The sequence below is a fragment of the Morone saxatilis genome, unplaced genomic scaffold (genome assembly GCF_004916995.1).
Source record: "Morone saxatilis isolate NCDOM2014 unplaced genomic scaffold, NCSU_SB_2.0 Contig18, whole genome shotgun sequence".
Taxonomy (NCBI): Eukaryota; Metazoa; Chordata; class Actinopteri; family Moronidae; genus Morone; species Morone saxatilis.
The window spans coordinates 17,218,766-17,238,289 of NW_023339740.1; the positions used below are offsets into that span (position 1 = coordinate 17,218,766).

At 39.1% G+C, this 19,524-nt stretch overlaps 2 protein-coding genes across 8 annotated transcripts in view; both read right to left on the reverse strand.

Moving 5' to 3' along the window:
• Positions 1 to 1,313, reverse strand: part of tmem51b (transmembrane protein 51b) — a 17,199-nt gene extending 15,886 nt beyond the window's left edge. The window contains exon 1 of the mRNA XM_035661190.1: positions 995 to 1,313. The gene's annotated coding sequence lies outside the window, so the exon portion shown is untranslated. The remainder of the gene's footprint in view (positions 1 to 994) is intronic.
• Positions 1,314 to 3,098: 1,785 nt separating this feature from the next.
• kaznb (kazrin, periplakin interacting protein b) overlaps positions 3,099 to 19,524 on the reverse strand; it is a 62,083-nt gene continuing 45,657 nt past the window's right edge. For 2 of the 7 annotated variants that reach the window (XM_035662356.1, XM_035662357.1), the window contains 13 exons: positions 16,776 to 16,967; positions 14,723 to 14,859; positions 13,627 to 13,797; positions 12,028 to 12,208; positions 11,721 to 11,854; positions 10,537 to 10,660; positions 7,804 to 7,994; positions 7,555 to 7,673; positions 6,889 to 7,120; positions 6,524 to 6,625; positions 6,088 to 6,254; positions 5,804 to 5,894; positions 3,099 to 4,579 (listed from right to left, as the gene is read on the reverse strand). In XM_035662356.1, coding sequence (XP_035518249.1) covers positions 4,418 to 4,579; positions 5,804 to 5,894; positions 6,088 to 6,254; positions 6,524 to 6,625; positions 6,889 to 7,120; positions 7,555 to 7,673; positions 7,804 to 7,994; positions 10,537 to 10,660; positions 11,721 to 11,854; positions 12,028 to 12,208; positions 13,627 to 13,797; positions 14,723 to 14,859; positions 16,776 to 16,967 — 2,003 coding nt within the window. In that variant the 3' untranslated portion in view covers positions 3,099 to 4,417. The other 5 variants (XM_035662360.1, XM_035662359.1, XR_004796739.1 and 2 more) reach the window with 5 other exon arrangements.

Here is a 19,524-nt window from a genome sequence, read left to right on the forward strand (position 1 = left end):
TTCCACACACATTCACACAGCGATGGCAAAGTACATCGAACAAAAACTAACTCATTCAGTTTCTTAGTCAATGTCAATGTAAATTCAGCTATTAGTCACATTCATTAAGTCACAGTGGTCCACCCACCCAGTTTTTAGTGCTACAGCGATCCCTGCCCTCAGGTTAACTTACATTCTAATGATACAGATTTATATGTGTGAAAGAGGAAGTGCTTTTATCAGATCAGTACTGGTAGATAAGTTGGTATTGAAACCAGTGAGGATCAGTGACTATGTTACACATTGGTTTGATCTCAGATAAAATACACTATCCTACCACTTAGGCATCTGTTTTCCTCCTCAGCAACATAAACACACATATACGGACTGCAGACGAGTGACTTGCAGTATATATAGAACCACAGCTACTGTATTACCATCATTATCAAGGGCCAAAATATGGTGACAGCATCGTATCACTGTGTTGTTTTCTTTGATTCTGTCACTTTGAAGGACAACATGACACAGTGTGCTGACCCTCTGTGTCATTACTAATGGCTGCACACACACACACACACACACACACACTTGAGCTGTTCTGCATGTTGCAGGCCTGCTGGACGGTGTGCATGGGTGTGTCCTTTTTTAAACATCAAAAGCAGTCTCTGCTGTTATAATCACCAACCTAATTGCTGCTTATCAGGCTTCTCACATGCTTCTGTATGAGTAATATAAACTGTAAACCAGTGAAACATTACCGGCGCAAGAAAGTGTTTTTAAAAAAAGAGTGTGTCCCTCCTTCGGCCAGTGTGCAGCCAGGGCTCTCATTGTTTCTAAAGTAGGAAGGGACCTCAGAGGGAGGACCTGTCCCTTCACAGGAGCTTCACTATGAACTTATTGCCCCGCACACAGCTCCGATTAAACACAGAGGGACACCTACAACCCACCTACAAGCCTCTGCTGTTACTTCATCTGCTCTTGTCGTGGTAAAGGTTGATCTCAGAGGAGGCCTTACCTTTTTCACCGCTCACTGCCCAGGGACTTCCCTCTTCATCGGTGAGTTACCTGAAGCACGCAGGTGTTTTCAGGAAGATCACAGGAGGAAAGAGGAACAAGACATAGACGCAAACGACTTGACGCCCCGTTCAACTGAGATTTTAAAATAACATAAAGCGCTTTTGTTTGTTTGTTTGTTTTTACCGCCACAGATTACAATGTAGTTGAGAGGAACTTAGTTCAAATTCCAGCCGTAGTGAAACCTCAGACTGTCTCCTGGTTGTAAAGTGACTCTGTGACCTGTTTTCCGCGTGGTCCTAGCGCCGCTCAGGTCAACGTCCTCTGAGCACAAATTAGTGGGACACCCGGAAACAGATGAATAAATAATAAATAAGATACATTGAAACTGAATAATGTACAATAAGTCATGGTTAGCGTTGTAGTTCTAAGTAGAAGACTAAATAATATCCTCATCCACATTTTATTTCACTTTTATCTTAATGTATTCAACATTTCTCTAAAACTACTACTAACAACAACAACAATAATAATAATAGTATTGCTGTAAGATATCACTGTCACTAACAGTGAAAATAGTCGATCAAAAATATTATATATATTATATATTATATATATAATATAGCCGCAGTAAATCCTCACAACTAGGAATCTGGAACTAGGTCATATTTAGTATTTTTGCTTTAAAAATGACTTTTAATCAATATTTGCCAGAGCAAGACAAACAACAGAGCAGAGAAACGTAGCTGATTGTCGAGTCACATTCCCAGATGCTTTGGGACCCTGGGATTGAGTCTCAACAATCGCTTCAACCCTCCAACCCAAAGCCTCCTTATATCTTTCTCTGTTCTGATTGGTTGTTTTTGTTCAAGACCAGTGGATTCTTGTAAATGCCATTAGGAGCGATAGATTGAGTCAGAGGAACCAGATTTTTTCACAGATTATCTGTGCCATGTACTACTGTCAGGACACAGTGAAAATTTCAGCAAATATGACAAAAAGCTATTTTTATAACAGTCACCTACTGCAGCTTTAAACACACAGAGATTTTAACTGGTTATGATATATATATATATATATATATATGACCTTCATAAACAAACCGGACCATCCAAGAGAAGATTTCTGTAGTTATCCTTTATTCCTGCCACCGGGTCGGATTCAATTAGATTCAACCTTGAAATCATACAAAGAGGTGTGGAAACACTACCACGTTTGTCCACAGGGGCTGCCAGAATCAATTAAAATGAAGGTTTATTGTAGCTGCTTTAATATTTAATCTGAATAGTTGCTGAAAAGATAAAAGTAAAATAAATTGAGAATTGTATTATCCAGTCCTGTACTCGTACCCTTTTATGCCCGATTAAAACTTGTTAAATACAACATTAACCATGTTTTACTGTAATATATTATTCAATTTTATTTTATTTATAAAATGTTGTCATATAGCATCTTCTCTCTGATATCAGGCAATGGTATCACTACAGGGCCAGTGGTGGTCTCAAAGGTAAGACAACCAAAAGGTAACCAGTTCTACTGCTGGACGGGCTGGATAAATCTAATAAAAGAGCTGCACTCTTCCCTCATTACCACCCCTGAGGTACACAGCCATTAACCCCCACCTGCTCTGTTCAGAGGCCAACTGGTTGTTTAATATTTGATTAAGGCCTGATTGTCCTGAGTAATACAATATAACGATAGTTTATCCATTTAGTTGCCATTTTCACTTTGACTTTTCCATTTTAAATTGAATCTTGTTTAAAACTATCCTCAGTATGGTCATACTGGGCAGCTTCAAGGTATGAATGTGTGTCAGACAGAAGTTAAATAAAGTTTTTAAAAAAAGAGAAGAAAAACAGGAATTTTGATGCATTATTTAGTTCAAACATGTATTATAACAAACTAGTAAACAAGCTAATGGGACAAATTATTTTTGAAATATAAAGCTACACACCACTAAAAATACACAATCTATCTTTACACAATCCTTATCAGATAATAACTTACTAAGTCTCAGCTGATGAAGCTTTTTCAGCCTTTGTTAAAGTGTTAACAGATTTTATTGCATTCTTCTTGAAAAATAACAATAACACACCTATACTCTATGTAGTTGACAATAATTTCAGCTTTAATGTTGGCATACATGAGAAGCTGTGTAAAGAGAGACAATAAATGTCATATTAACACAAACTCCATTTGAGTCCTTCCCTTGTATTTCTATACAGGTTTGAACTTGTTTAATCTTCCCGCTTAATGAACTTTTGCTATTGGTGACTGGAGGAGACGCCCATTAAGTGGCAGTCAGACCTGTTTTCTACTATTTGGATTAACTTCAGGCTTTCAGCTGCACATAGTTTGGCCCTGTGACATTTCATTTTTGTTTTCATGCTCAGGAACAGCAACCTGTATACAAGTGTGTGTTATAAAACATGATTAAACTGTACAAAATATACCATTACATTCTCTCCATTGAGTTCATAATATAAGTAACAGTACTGCAGTATCACATTTTGTTCAGTGCTACTGTATAAACATATGGAGGCCATTTGCGTTACACATTTATCACTTTCAAAACCCAACATTCAAATGTATTATCTTAATTTTGTTAATAAAATGAATTAAATTATTATATTATGTAACACTAATGAGAAGATCTATTTTTACAAGTTTTAAAAAGTACAGAATCCATGTTAAAGATTGTCTTGTGTGCTAGAATATGTCATAAAAGTTGTACCTCTTGGCCATTTTGGTGGCAAATGTAGCTCTGCCACATTTTAAATGAAGGTCTACTATCTATTACAGTAATAATAAGATCTGTGATGACTAACTTGCATTGACCAGAAGGGTCAGAGGAGGTGGAAGAACTGATCTAAGCCGGAAACATCTCACTCATGTATGTAGCCGCTGAAGTAACACAGTCTCTTCAGAAGGTTAACAGTGGATATGTATCTCTACAGTGAAAGTTAGAATGACTTTTTTCCCCTTGACCTCAAGTAGAATTAATCACTTACATGTGCAACAACAAAAATGTTTTAACTGTCACGTTAGAAATAGTTGAAAGAGAAGAGCAGTGCTGTGTGACCTATTTCATATAAGGCATCAAAGGAGAACAACACTGTGTTCAGTTATTTTTGTAGGTTATTCTAAAGCCTTCTATAATATAAAAAAACAAAACTGACTCTGTTCCTTTTCATTATATTTACAACATCAGCTCTATTCAGAGTATGTGTTATTCTTATTTTGGCCAAAATAGTAATATGTTTGAATTACTAAATTATGTGGTACACCCCCTTTAAGACAATTTCCTTTTTAAAAGTCTGGTTGTATGCTGAGTGTAGGTCACTCTCAGTAGTAAACAACTATAATACAGCAACAATGTAAACAATAATAACAACGTGAGCAATGTTGATGTGTGGAGACTGGTTCAGACGTTGGTGATTTCAACACTCTTGTAGGTGTGCATCGGGCTGCCTTTGGCCCGGGGAACGGCCTGAACTCTGGCCTCTCTGGGCAGAGAGCCGCAGCTGCCGTGGAAGCCCAGACTTCGCTCCACAGAGTGGCTGTTTGCACGTAACCTCAGCGGACTCTGGAAAAATGAAAAGGCATAAAAATAAGAATGTGGAATTTCTTTTAAGACGTTGAATCCAAAATAGGGCACTGACCTTTCTTAAAAATGTCAGATATTATCAGCTCATAATAAAGTTTAAGTGTCCCATAAAAAAAATATAAAAATAGTTTAGTTGCCATTTTCACTTTGACTTTTACATTTTAAATTTCATCTTGTTTAAAGTTATCCTCAATATGGTTGTACTGGGCTTCAAGGTATGAATGTGTGTCATAAAAACTATCAATTTCAATTACATTGACTTTATACTAGGTGAACAAATACAGTTTCAGTTGCATTTTCTTCTTTTCATTGTACACACTTATTTTTTATATCCAAACTGTAACACCATGTTGCAACAACCAGTTAAACAGATTTCTGAACAATGTCTCCAAACCCTTCCACCAAATTAAACTGTCCATTTAACACCACATTTGACACTTTTTAATGATTCCTCCCCTCATTATGTCCCACCTCAACATCTCTTCAGACAAAGATACATGTTACATTAAGGAAGAAACATTCACTAACAAATGAAAGAACTACTGGTTTGTTAAGCAGAATAATATTAAAAATGTTTTGCAGCTGTCCTTTTGTTTGTTTGTTTTTGATTCTAGCCTTTATTTGACAGTTAAAGTGAAGACAGATGTGAAATTTCAGGGGAGAGAGAGGTATGCAACAAAGATACCCAGCCAGAATCAAACCAGGAATGCTGAATATTGTACATGCCTTAAACCACTAGTCCACGAAGTCACCTCCAAGAGATATATTTTATAATTTTTATGTATGAGACATTGTGTCATCAAAATGTGTGTGTAATATGATTTTGTTGTTTTGTTTTGTACACTAATTTGTTGAGTTTTTTCTTAACCAAATCAGGGGTCTAAGGACAGACGGTGTTGAATGTTGCACACATTGTAAAGAGATTGACACCTGAGACAAATTATAAATTGTAATTTTTGGGCTATATAAATACAAATGTACTTGATTTGACATGTATGAATATATGTCAACAAAAACGTTTTACAAATTAACTGCTGAAAGTTGTTGCTATAAGTGAATAAAACCATCCATAACTAGCCAACCTGTTGGCAAATGTAGTAAGCAACATCAACAGTCAACTAGTCGCTGAAACATATATGTGCAACCTATGTTCCAGGTAAATGTTAAAATAATAGTAATAATAAGGGTGAAATTAAATCATACCTTGGCCGATCTTCTCATAGACACTCTCTCCTCAGCAAAGCGGTTAACAGCCACGGGTGAAGAGGAACCAATAACCTCATTGCCCTGCTCACTGCAGTGAATACAAGACATATTCATTTATGTGGATGATATTCAAATTTAATTCTTAGAACAATCACATTTATTTTCACAAGATTCACAAGAACGTGGTCAAACTTTAAGACAAAAAATAATTAACTATCAAAGAACAAAATCAGTTTAAAGGTTTAAATATTGGAAGGAATGGTTGAAGGGTTTTAATCTACCTGTGAGGGACGGCGAGTGATTTCATCTCTTCATACAGGTGACGATGCAGCATGTGTTTGTTGCTGGGGATCCCCAGGGCTTTGGCCATTGCATCTGTGTCAAAGGATGGGTCCAGAGCCATCACAGCTCCATGAATCCCTTTACCCTGAAGATTGTCTGCAAACTCCTGAAGAGCACAACACAGAGGAAGGTGAGGGGGGCAGAAATAGTGTTTTAGTTTCTAGAGCTACAAAAATAAGCATGTCAGACGAAGGGATACTAAAAACAGATGTCACTGAGGATCAACACTATGGTATTTTCTTAAATTTCTGTGTATACACCACTCTTTTACTTCTTCTTAGAGTCTTAGAAACTACTAGTGGTGCTATCTGGTTACGATCTGCCTTACAAATCTCCCGAGAAAAAGGGGAACACGGTAATTGACCTCCCACCCACCTTGAGGTCTATGTCTCTGATCCACTTCATTACTCTGTGACATGTCCAAACAATGGGGTCCCGGTCTTGGTGTTCACATTTTGCCCGCCGTGCCTGCAGGACCTGCGAAGATGCAACACACAGATAACTGCACAAGCACTTCTGTGGCAGAAAGAGGTCAGGGAAGGACAAGGACCTGCTGAGATAATGCAGCAGCACAGGATTCTTTGTGCCTCAAGCTACGGTGGATAATAATGGACATCACATGCAGTTTAGTGAGTGTAGACAAGTAAAATAAGGATTGAGGAACAACTGCTGAGGAGACTTCACTCACTATCAATAGCTTTTCATCGAATCTCACTGTAAATGTAGATCTATAATCTGACCTCTTTATCGAAACTGAGCATCTGCAGGAGCTGGATGGCCAGAAGTAGACTGGTCTGATGGTACTGGTCACTGATGTTGAGGAATCTCTCCAGGTCTCTGCGGCTCAGAGAGTTCAGCACTCGCCCGTCCACTAAATGAGTCTGGAAGGTTTGGGAGTACTGAGGCAACCCAACGTCACTCAGCCATGATGTTGCTACCCAGTGATGGTCCATCTCGGAAGCTTTTGATAGTCTAGAAGATGATTATACACCACCGATAAGCAAGTAGTAAAGTAGCATTACCACAATGTAAACATACTGCCTGCATTCAAATATTATTTAAAAGTATATAAGTAACAAAATGTGTTTACAAAGTAAAAGTAAAAATACTCATAATGCATAAAAATTGTCTTTTATTTTTTATAGATTTTTTGTTTGTTTCTGTTGCAGCTGGTCCAGATGGAGATCATTTGAACAATTTTATACACTGTTGGCTGGTTTAATCGGCAACAATACATCATATTTTATAAACTCATTATATTTGAATCTTAATCTGCAGCGTAACCTGTAACTGAAGCTGTCAAATACAGTAAATATAGTGAAATAAAAAGAACACAATATTTCTGTCTGGGTTGCAGTGGAGTAGAAGTTCAATTCTTTGAGAGTGTTGTTTTTGCTGCTGCTCACACTTGGTCTCCTTCAGCTCTCCTGTAATCCTCAATGGCCAGTCTTAGTTTCCTTCGATGAATGGGGTTACTGATACCCAGACCCAGCTCTAAATCCTCATCTGTCAGCCCAAGCAGCACCTAAAAAACACAAATCCAGTTCTTTATCAGACAGTAACAGCATCTAAATATCCCCATCTGCTCAAACCCCATCCCACCCTCAAGCGAAAAGTAAACAAACAACAAAAAAGCACTTCTGCTGAAGGTGTACCTTGCCACTTTTGACGTTCTCTGAGCAGGCTCGGGTGTACATGGGCATTCCCATAACAACCTCCAGCCAGGCCTGGACTGCACCTGCCCTCCACAGCGACATGCATGTGTTTCGAGTGAGCTCCGCCTGCTGGAGGCGGTCCAGCTGCTCCTCTCCATCAGACAGGCTCTGCTGTGTGAGGCTGTCAGAGTCTGGATTGGTCAGGAGAAGTTATGGTGTGGCATACAGGAGGGGGTTCAGGGTCAGAGGGATATGGAAATCAAAAAAATGACTCATCTAGAGACAGAGTAACATCAGAAATGGAGGGTATTTGCATCAAAAATACACCTCCACATCAGTGTGTAACCATACCAAGCAAGAAACTGGATGTTATACTAAATGCCAGAATCTCTGTTGTATAGCAACAACAGAAATATGCCTTTATGGCTCCTTCTTGTGTTTACTAACATCAATCAAGTCAGAGTCATTAGTCAACTGCATGGAAAATAGTTTTAACCCTTTCCTTTTACCAATATTCACATAAAATGTTTGGCAATTGCACTACATGGCCACTAGATGGAGCCAAAATAATTCACTGGAGCTACACTTCCTGTGTCTTTGAATGAACTAGACTATATTAGAAGGTTTAAATAAATATTATTTCATTTATTTCTTCATGAGAGTATAGCAGTCCCTTAACTTGTAATACTACAGTACTGTGTTTAGTAAAGTTGTTAAAATACGAGGTATCTGATGATCATGAGGGGACTTCAGACCATTAGGATAATGTATTAGAGACACAGGGATTATTCATAAAACATCATGCTTCTGCCCATTAACCGCTCATCTCAACCACAGGAAAACATGGATTCACACTGAACCGACGAATCCAGGATGAACTCTGTGTGTTTACCTGATTCGTCCCCACATGCTGACAGAAATGCTGCATGCAAAGTCCACCATCTCTTTTAAAAGAGTTTCCACAAAATAAATGACACAAACTTGATTGTTTTTCCAATGGACCTGAGTGATATGAATAATCCCCAGAGTGCAGAAACAGACAGCTGGTAATCACAGATGAGGAGTTACTCACTGGCAGGAGAGAGTTGCCATTAGAAATGGCAGGAGGAGAGGGAGAGACACGTTAGACTGGGACACAAGAACAAGATTACTCATGGAACAGAAAACTGCCACATAGGATGTATTCAGTTACTAGTTTTATTTTTAAAATAAGATTTCATTTCAATTATAATTCATTTTGAAAATGCTAAAACCTCCTCAACATCTGGCTGCAACAGCTGCAGCAGATAAATATTTGAAATTAAGTCTTGTTTGTCTTATTTTTTAAATAAAATACTTCAATAAATTTTAATCTTTTATGGAACATCTCCTAAATTACAAAGCATTTGACATATAATTATTAGAGCCACATTTGCAATAAATGAGGAGGGATTCTACAGAAAGCAAAACAAAAACAGCAACAAAAAAAAAGAATAAATAAATAAGAGGGACCGTGCATTCATAATGCAAGGAAAGATAACTCGATAAAAGGGAAAAGGCAACACAGGAGCAACACAGGATTGTGGAGATTATTAATTTGGTTGGCAATGAATGAACATCTAATCAAAGCAACACAGAGGGATCATGCACATTCCTTTGTCACATGTTGGCACATGTTAGATAGCTCTCAGTAAGAAATGAGTCAGACAAACAATGTTACGAGGCTAGCGCTAACAGTGACAGAATGATACGCAGATTTTCTAAAGATGACATTTAACCTTTGGCACTTGCACATGGTTTCAACAGCAGGCGAGAGGTGTGCCTGAATATGCATCACTGTAATTTTTTGTTTGTGCATTCAGGTCTGTACAATTACATTTTCTTAGGGAAGACTGACTCTAAGACCCTTGCTAGCCAGTCATTAATTATAGTAACTGAGAATATAGTTTTTAGCATAAAATGGATGAGGAGACCTCAACTCCCGGCTGCCCGCATTGTGATATGTTTTATCAGCAAATACTGTGAGCCACAATGTATAAAATGATCAAGATGACAATCCTGCACCAGCAATATCTCTCAAACAAAGTACTATTTTTTATATCAGCAAGCGGTTAGAAACAACAGAATTTGGCCAATAAACCTCCAAGAGATTCATTTTTCAAGCCAATCAGGGAATATCCCCTCCTATATGGAGAGAAATGGGCCAAGTAAGATTGGAAACAAGAAGAAACTATGAAATCAATGTTGCAAAGCATGATAAAAGCAACTGTAAAGTAACAAAAGCCAAATGACATTTACAGTAAAAACACTAGTTTCACAATAACTCCTATTTACATATGAACAGCAGTCCTTCAAGTCTCCAGTTATAAAAAAAAACATAAAACATTAAGACATTTTGAAGATAATACAGCATAAACATGTCTACACATAATTATAACCCCATGTATATATTTATATGCATGTAAACATATATACATATGCATACATGTACATCTATAAATATATATCTAATTTACAAACATACAATTTAAGAGTAATATACTGTACATTTATGGGCATAGCAGTCTCATTTAGGCTATTCTTTTAAAATCCTCCCTCCCCCCTCCAGACATACCCACACACACACTCATTACACACAGTTAAAGCCATTGTGTGGATATCCACACAAATTTCACACACGCACACACACACGTTCACGCTCTCAGCATCACCAGTCGGCATCCTCCTCTATGTAATAATCAGGGGTGGCTGTACCATCAAACAGGCCGGGGTCCATTGACTTGCGCTGCTTGCCCCGAGCGAACACCCGTGACAGGGATCCCAGAGTCATCTTCTCCTTCTTCTTCTTACGCTTCTGGTCCTCCAGGTCCTCCATGGACTGAACAGGGCAGAGGAAACAGGAAGCTTATATGAAGGTTCATCCTCTCATACAGCTCAGTTAAAGCAGTAGAGGGACATTTTGGGAAACTTAATCAATTCCTTACAGAGAGTTAGGTGAGAGGATTGATACTCTCATGTCTCTACAGTAAATATGAAGCTGTTGCCAGCAGCCGGTTTTCAAGACTGGAAACGGCTAACCTGGCTCTGTCAAAAGGGGACAAAATCCACCCACTAGCAAGGAAGGGTCGTGTTTGTAAATGTAAATGAGTAAAAATGTCACAAATCCAAATGTCTCAAGACAGGGTTCTTGGCAATTAATAAACTGTGCATTATTAATAGTTATATTGTTGATTCAGTGCGAAAAAGAAGGCAAAACAACATTAAATATTTTATACTATTAATAATAGCTGTTATCTGTAACTCTAAAGAGCCTACATCTATGGATGGCCTACTGACAACCACTCAGGTCCCGCCCCTGATCTTAAACTCACTAATTTACACGTTGTATCTGTTTGATGTGTTCAGAAACCAATGTGTAAAAGAAACAATAAGGGGGTTTTACGGTGGATCATGTGGCTGACTGCATCTTGGCCTCTGCCTCTGGTGGTTGCCTGGCAACCTCAACAAGAAACCAGGAAGTTACTGCTCCCAGTGGAGAATTTGTCCAGCACATAAACTCCCACTACACCATAACTTGTTGTTTTTACACTTCGGTTTTTGTACTAATTTAACAACAACATGTGCTGGTATGTTGGTACGATTTTGCTACCTTTGCACAGAGCTAGGCTCGCTGTTTGCCTCAATTTCCTTTCTTTATGGTGAGCTACACTAACTGCTGGCTGTAGCTTCATATATCTATGTCCCAAAATGTCAAACTATTACTTTGAAGTAAGTTAAATGCAAAATAACATCACCACCACCAAGCAGGCAGGCTGACACCCAGCAGGCCGACAGAACAGAGGGACAGACACAAGCAGGAGAAGACAAAGAGGAGGGAGGTACTTATAGAAAAGTGTGGAGGTGTGATTACTTGGTCGAGGGGGCCAGGCAGCTCTTACATTGCAGAGGGAATGGGTCCGGTGACGAGGTGAGTTGATGTCGCTGGGCGTGGATGAGCGGTCCCCATCGGCCGCCGAGGCGTCAGAGATGACTGAGGGCTGGCGAGAGTGGCAGGGGCTGATCCTGACCACAGCTGAATGTGACACACACACACACAATACGTACACACACATATTCACACAGGTTGAAAAATTCCCACAGTTAGTATGAGGCACCTCCAGAAAACCCTCTGTTAGTATGTTGAGTCTGTAAAAGCAGCACCAAGCAGCACAGAGACTGAGAAGCAGATCAGATAATAGAACCTACCCTGTCTGTCCGTGGTGTGTCCGTGGTAGAGGGTCTGCTGGCTCTGACGGATGGCGGCAGTAAGCGGCAGGTCGGCCTGCATCACCCACTCCTGACTGCCATTCACCACGGGCTCTGTAGGCATGGCCAATGAGTGGCGCTTCGGTACATCTTTTGTTAGAGTGGCCAAAGACTGCTTTGCCTGGAAAACACACGAGAAACAGAAACTGAGCGTGAGCTGAAAGTAAAACAAACACTCTTTATTCTGGTAGTTATTTCTTTGGTTTCAGTTATATAGCTGTATTCGTCTGTATGTTTTAATGTCTGTTATACATTACGTAAAACACTTTTAATTGTGTGCATGAAATGTGCCATATAAATAAACGTGTCTCTTGTGGCTCTTACATAAACTCACATAAGCACTGTATGCATGAATGTGTGTATTTACACCCACGTGCACGATACACTACACTACTAAATATGGGATCTTTATATTTAAAGGATGATCTTTTCTTCTTATTGTCAACAAATCCCATCAGGACACAAAACAATTGATCCTACAAATATTGCCCGTGTAGGCAAAGCTTGATATTCCTTTGTGCTTTAGAGCTCCATTGTTGTACAAGACATCAATGAGCCACACTGTAGCACTGGGTGACATGTTCCTTCACTACTATAAGACCACACAGCAGTTTATTTTGAGTCAATCCCACATTCACCGACCTGCTGTTGTAAATAGTCACTACAGCACCAAATGTGTATAAATCCGCTGCTGAAAATAGTTCCTAAAAAATATACTATTCACTGATGGTTGAGTGATTTTTGCTAAAAGCTAAAGTGCCCATCTGTTTTAGGACAATATTTATTAAAAAAAGACTATATATTTACCCTACCACAGAAAGGTAGGGAATTATTGAATGATGGACAAACACATTATTGGTTTTGGTCTTTTCATGGGATTATTGCCAACAGCAACAACAACAAATCAATAACAGCAGTTTTACTCTTCACCAGCAGCCAATATTTTAATACAGCATCTTAAAAATGGTCCATTTCAAATGTTTCTCACAAAATTTTATTATTGGAAGCCTCTGAAAGGGCATTCAGTAGACATCCATTTAGTCGTAAAGAAAATCGTTGGAAACAATACAATTTTAAATAGAGAAGGGAAAGAAGAAAAAGAAGGTAGAAATGTATTTTGTGGTTTGGCTGCTTGACAATGATGTAGCTCTGGCACTGATGTAGCAACAAATCTGATCTGTGATGCAGCTTGATGTGAGGATCCGTGGGTGGTTGTGACTTGCCGAGGGAGGAGAGAGATTAATGACACGCAGACTGACAACTGTACCTCAGAGGGACCGACACGGCAACACAGAGAAAAAAGGCATGAATTTCTTCTCCAGCCCGGAGAAAGAATTAATGCTTTGAGAGAGGGAAGGGATGAGGATATACAGCAGAGCAGCTTACTGCATGTGTTTGAACTGATATGAATACAGGGACGGGATTGCTAAACCCACACCTTGTTTGCATTTACGCCATACATACCAGATAATGATGCTAAGGTCACACCAATGTGCTTGAGTTAATTTAACAAAGTGTCCACGTGTGGGGCTGACTCACCATGGTGAGCTCGGCCTCCAGTTCTTTGACCCTGTTCTCCTTCATGTCCATCTGAGAACGCAGTATGTTGGCCTGTTCTGTGGCTTCTTTGGTCTGCCTCCTCAGGTCCCACTTCTCTCTCTCCAGCATGTCCTTCTCCTTGGCCAGGGCTTTCACTGCATCCTCACTCTCCTGACGACACACACACACACACACACACACACACACAAAGGCATGGTTAATCTCCGCCAAACTCACTCTGTATGATGAATGGGGCTCTACTTTTGAGTCAAGGAGCATTTCACAGCTTCTGTTATAATCTATTTCAAAACTTGTATTCTTAAAAGGGTGGATACATGAAGACACTGTGAGACAAACCATTTTAGAGGTAACAGTAAGAAACTGCAGTGGTATTGGTTATAAATCTGAGGGTATAGTCAGACTAATACTGGAGTTTTAAGGCAGATACCAATATCCATATTTTAGAATTTAAAATCTTTACACATCACATAAATAAAAATGTATGATACTATCCCTTAAATTTCCCCTAGATATATAACCATATGTTTAATGCTTTACCCCTATATATGAGCACTATATAAACATTTCTTTCCAAGGTTTATTTATTAAATTAGTTATGTTTAACCTGTTAAACCAACCCATACAACATTTAATAAAGGGTTTATAACAGATAATAATATGTGTGCACAGATATAAAGACCATTTCAAAGGTTAATTAATGCACAGTATTTGTCAACAATCATAACTTCTCCTACATGAAGACATATTCATGTACATATTATTAAAACTGTGTTTTACTATTGTCATTTATTATCTGTCAGCCTCCACATATGGGTGCCCACAGGAGGAGTTATATTGTTGTTAAACACTTGTATATCTGATACAGATCTGATAGAAATCAGCTTACAACTACATTGTAGTGTGTTGTAAACAATTTCTTAACGTTATCCTATAAAATGCTTTATTGTTCTCTGGTGGCAGAACTCTGTAATGGAGACACTGTTTCCAAATTGCTTCAGACATGTCTTTGGCTTTTCACCAATTAGGACATATCTGCACTAAGCTAACACTGATAAACCGGCTGGGTTGGTGTTACCTTTCGGTGTTGGTCATAGTTGCGTATGAATTCTCGCAGCTGGTCTTCTCTGCTCTCCAGTGTTGTGTACAGCTGCTGCATCTGACTCACTAAGTCTGCCTTCTCCACTTTTAGACGCTTACGGTCAGCTTTCATAGCTGTAAAAACAAAACAACATATTCACACACACTAAGCAGCACATATATATGTACAACAAGGAACAGCTATCAAAATGAACATAACAAATAGAATATTTCAGTGAGATTTGGTTGCCTCTAAACCAGAAACAAAGCTTTGCCATTGCACCAGGGAACCACTAGGTGACACTGTGTATTCTGTTAATAGGGGGCTGCAGCTGGAGTTTTGTTTTTTGTGTTTTTTTCTGAGAAAATGATGTAATCGTCTAAAAAGATAAGTGGCACAGTGGCACTTATTCATTCATACATGAAACAGTTTCGACTGGCATGTGGAGAGTCATCCCTGAGAAGACCATTTGGATCAGATTTCTTTCAACTTCATTCTCTTGCAGAGATAACTCATCAGCCATGATGCAACTAGTGGGGCTCTTTGCAAGAAAAAAATAACAATGCTTCCCTGAGAGTCTCAGCTCAATGGAGAGCCAAGACTGTAACCTGTATTTTTCATAACTGCGCACATATGTATCACTCTGGAAGCATTCCTCATGTCAACGTTCAGCCTTAAACTCAACATTCAAACCTGTTTTGCAGCAGTTACACAACACACACACGAGCTAGCAGTTTACCACCTGCGTCTCTCGGAGCAGAGCAGAGAACCATGCAAAGCATGCAGCAAGTGCCTTTTTGGATTCCCCTCTTTTATTTTTGTTGCAATAATCCTTTTCTACTCCTCTCCCAAAGATGGGAACTGTTGAATTACTTCACTTATTATAAAGAGAAAAAGAAAAGAAAATCATCTTTTTATTGGCACAACTTTTCTTATTGTTTGCTGAGAGTAATGGACAATGGGCTAATGTCAGTGTCAGTGGACTGAATCACAACTGCGTATATTTTATGATGATGAAATATGGTACAGAGAATTGTGTCTCATTTAATTTATCTTAGAAGCAAGTGCTCACAAAAGCCACAGATATTTTACGACTCAGTGCTGAAACTGTACTCTGGAGAAATAAAAGTGGATTTGTAATAGTGTTTGTAACAGATTTGAAAATGTCATTTTGTTTTCTATTGTGCTTTTTTACTGGGAACCACACAATACTGTCTTGAGTCAGATAAAAACTATAATAGATTTTTTTAAACAATTCACAAAGACAGAGTCGGCTCATAAAATCAACAGGGGAATGTGTTTGATTTGTGACATTAGAAATACATTAGCATTAAATTAGTTAGAATATGTTGTGTTTAAATGATTCACTCTTGTTTGCTGAACATAAGTCAAAGAACATTCAGAACTAAACAACATATGTCAGTCCAATTAGAACAGGATATTTCACAACAATGAGTCTGATATCTTAACGCTCACTGAATGTAGAAGTGGAAGCAGGCTTGATGGACATATTTTCATCAATTGTTTGGCATCCTTGATATCAAGGGTAAGTAATGAATGTATAACTGTGAGAATGTATAATTCAATGTACAACATTTAACTTGTTAACTCTAACCAGTTTCTTAGAGAAAACCTGGGAGACGAGGAAAAATATATTTTATCCTGTAGCCTGTAGCATTTCTTTTTTTTCTTTTACTTTTCCTCATAGAAGTACATATAATAATGTATAACTGACGTTTTTCCTCTGGTTTTACTGTGTATGTGTTACCATAAGAGGTCTTGTTTTGATGTTTGATATAATGCTGTCCTGTAATTCCATTGGGAAATGTTTCTCATGACGCATAAATAACACCTACTATACTACTACTATAATAATTGTTTACGGGTGAGATTTAATTTAGTTACAACACATTCTTGCTTGAACTATAAAAAGGGAGAAACTAAAATCTCTGACAGCTGTATTTGCTGTATATATTCGAACTAGCTGTTTGAAAGAAGCGACTCTGGTGGATTAGGTGCGACAACAAGACGCCCAGTCTGGGTTCCTGACCTTGTAAGGCCTCCTTGGCACGGTCCAACTCCTGCTCCTTGTCACCCAGCTGCACACGGAGCTCGGTGGCTGAGAGCAGATTGGCAGAGCAGCCTCCTTGGGTCTCTTCCAGGTCCTTACTTAACATGTCCTTCATTTGCCTGAGCAGGTGGACCTCCTCTTGAAGCTGGGCCACCTCCTCACGCAACAACACTGAGGGAGAAAGATAGAGAGAGAGTTTGGGGGAATTTAGAGTATGCAGAAGAGGAATGAGGAACCTGACAGTGCAGCACTGAGGGAGAACATGAAAACAGATGAGAGATAGATAAATAAGAAGGAGCAGAAGGAAGACTGAAGGAGAGTAAACTCAAGAAAAAGACACAAGAAGGACCAAAAGGAGGTAAAAAAATAAAAATAAAGCAGGAAGTATATCTGGAATTAAAGGAGGATGTGATTATGCAGCACGTGATGAAATACAGGATCAAGTCAACACATCAAACCCCCTTAAGACTCACAGCTCCGCCTCAGTTGTGGCCACAGGTGTTTAAGAAATTCAGATAAATGCTGAATGACAGACTCCAGAGAGGTTAGTGGGCAAGTGAGAGACAGCAGTCTGATAAGACTTAATAAAATATCAGTGACACACGCTTGAGCCGTGTTCCTCAGTGCTGTATTTTCTATCCGCTGTGAAACGACTCCCAACCCTCGGGGACAACAGGCAAGCAAACAGGAGCAGGAAAAGAAGAGGACACAGTGAACTGAGGAGTGAACTAATAGACAGGATGAGGACAGAATAGAGGAAATAGATTAGAAGAGGTCTTTCAGGGGTTGAATTTTAGTCCAGTGAGGGGAATCCATACCAGCAACAGAGGAACAATATGTCATAATGATTTATATTGCACACATAAGGGTAAAACATCAACTTTTAACTTTATTTTGTCACTGGAAGGCATTTGGCTTTTCAGCAAGGCATAGTATAATAACATAGACATAATAGTAAGGGGGGTGGGGGAATTGTTTTAAGTAATATAAATAATCAGCAGATTAGTTGAAGTTGATGGTAATGTCTTTTGTTTAGCAGGTAATTGGTCATAAACCAAACTTATTAAAATTGAACCTGATGATGTTTGCATCAATTTGCATTCATCATCCCATCCATCCAACAGCTGTTGAGACGCTTCATGTTTCACTGACTGAAAGTCAATGGATCACTAAAATCAGTAGGCTTCATTATTTGTGCACCATGAATGTCTGCACAATATTTCATGGCAATACATCAAATAGTTATTGAGATATTTCTGTTTGGACCAAAGTGTTGGACTGACCGACCGACCCACAATGCTGCTAGCAAAAATATAACAAATAAAGTAGTGTGTGCCCTTAATGTTATGCAGATCCATATAAGACTCCATGTAAAACTATGTAAAATTCAAGAGCAAGTGTGCATGCAACGAAGTATGTATGTGTGTGTTAGTGTGCATGTGTGTGACTTTGGTAGAAAAAGAGAGAAGGTCTCTGCAGGCCTGCAGCCCGACGTTGTGGGGCTGCAGCAGCTCCGATAAGAGAGGAAGGGACAGTCCATCGGTCTCTGTCGACTCAGGACTATGGAAACAGACCAGGCAGCTCTGTGCTGCATGTGACAAAAAGAGTTTGTTTCCCTAAGAGAGCAATCTTTCCCGGCCTTCTTGCAGCCTAAATCCGCTTATTCATCTGTTTACCTACAGGCTCTCCTATATTAGTCGTGGGGAGCCCAGCTGCTGCACTTGATGCCAGCGGACAGAAGTGTTGCAGAAGTGAAGCATTTTCGAGGTGCCCTGCTGTGTTCAGCTTAATCTTCAACTCTAAACAGGCTGTTTAAATGATCAGCTGTTCTTGCTGTGATGTGAAGGTTGATCCGCTCTTGTAGTTGGCTGTCAACTTAGCAGTCACAGCAGTTGTGTTGAGCAGATAATTTGTTCTCAAATTAGCCAATTTAAAACTTTTTCCCTTTATAAAGAAGGTGAATCTATAAATATTTTAATAGCTTAGTATGACATAGCATCGTCCAAGCAACATTAGTAAAACACTAGGTCAAAAACTGTGTTACAATTGTGTCTTGAGGAGTATTTACAGCGGGATTAGTGAGACGTGTATAATTCACGGAAAAAATCCAATATTGCATTAATTCCCAGCATCATTCTGTCACACACGGATGCACAAACATACACACACAAGCTAAAGTATACAGAAACACACTCAAAGACTTTTTCCACTTTCAGGTTTGCTCGCCTCAAACTGGGGTCAAATCAAGGCTAAGAAAACTTCCCGAGATCTTCCCTGAATATGTCTAAGAAATGTGTGAAGGGGCACAAAAGCTACTTCACTGCACACTGACCAGAGTAAAAGCTGCATCCACTGCACTCATAAACACAAACTGATGATTTACATCCACATGCACTTTTTTTTCCGTGCGATCTAAAAAGCAATTTAACTTGACAGGGTCATATAAACCATACACTGCAGTCTATGTGCTATGTGATGATCTGGACACTCTCAGCTCTCTGACCTTTGAGTGGTTGTGCAGTGAGCTTGGCCAAGCTATTAGAGTCCTCCCACTGAAGAAGAGGAGCCCACTCTTCTTCTTCGTATTCAGCAGTGGCCCATTCAATTAACTTCTCATCCAAGCCTCCCATTAGAGTGTCCATCAAAGCCAGCCAGGACCAGGCCATCACTCCCTGTCCCTTTACCTCACATAGCAGAGCTGTCACAAGTCAGCACACACACACACACA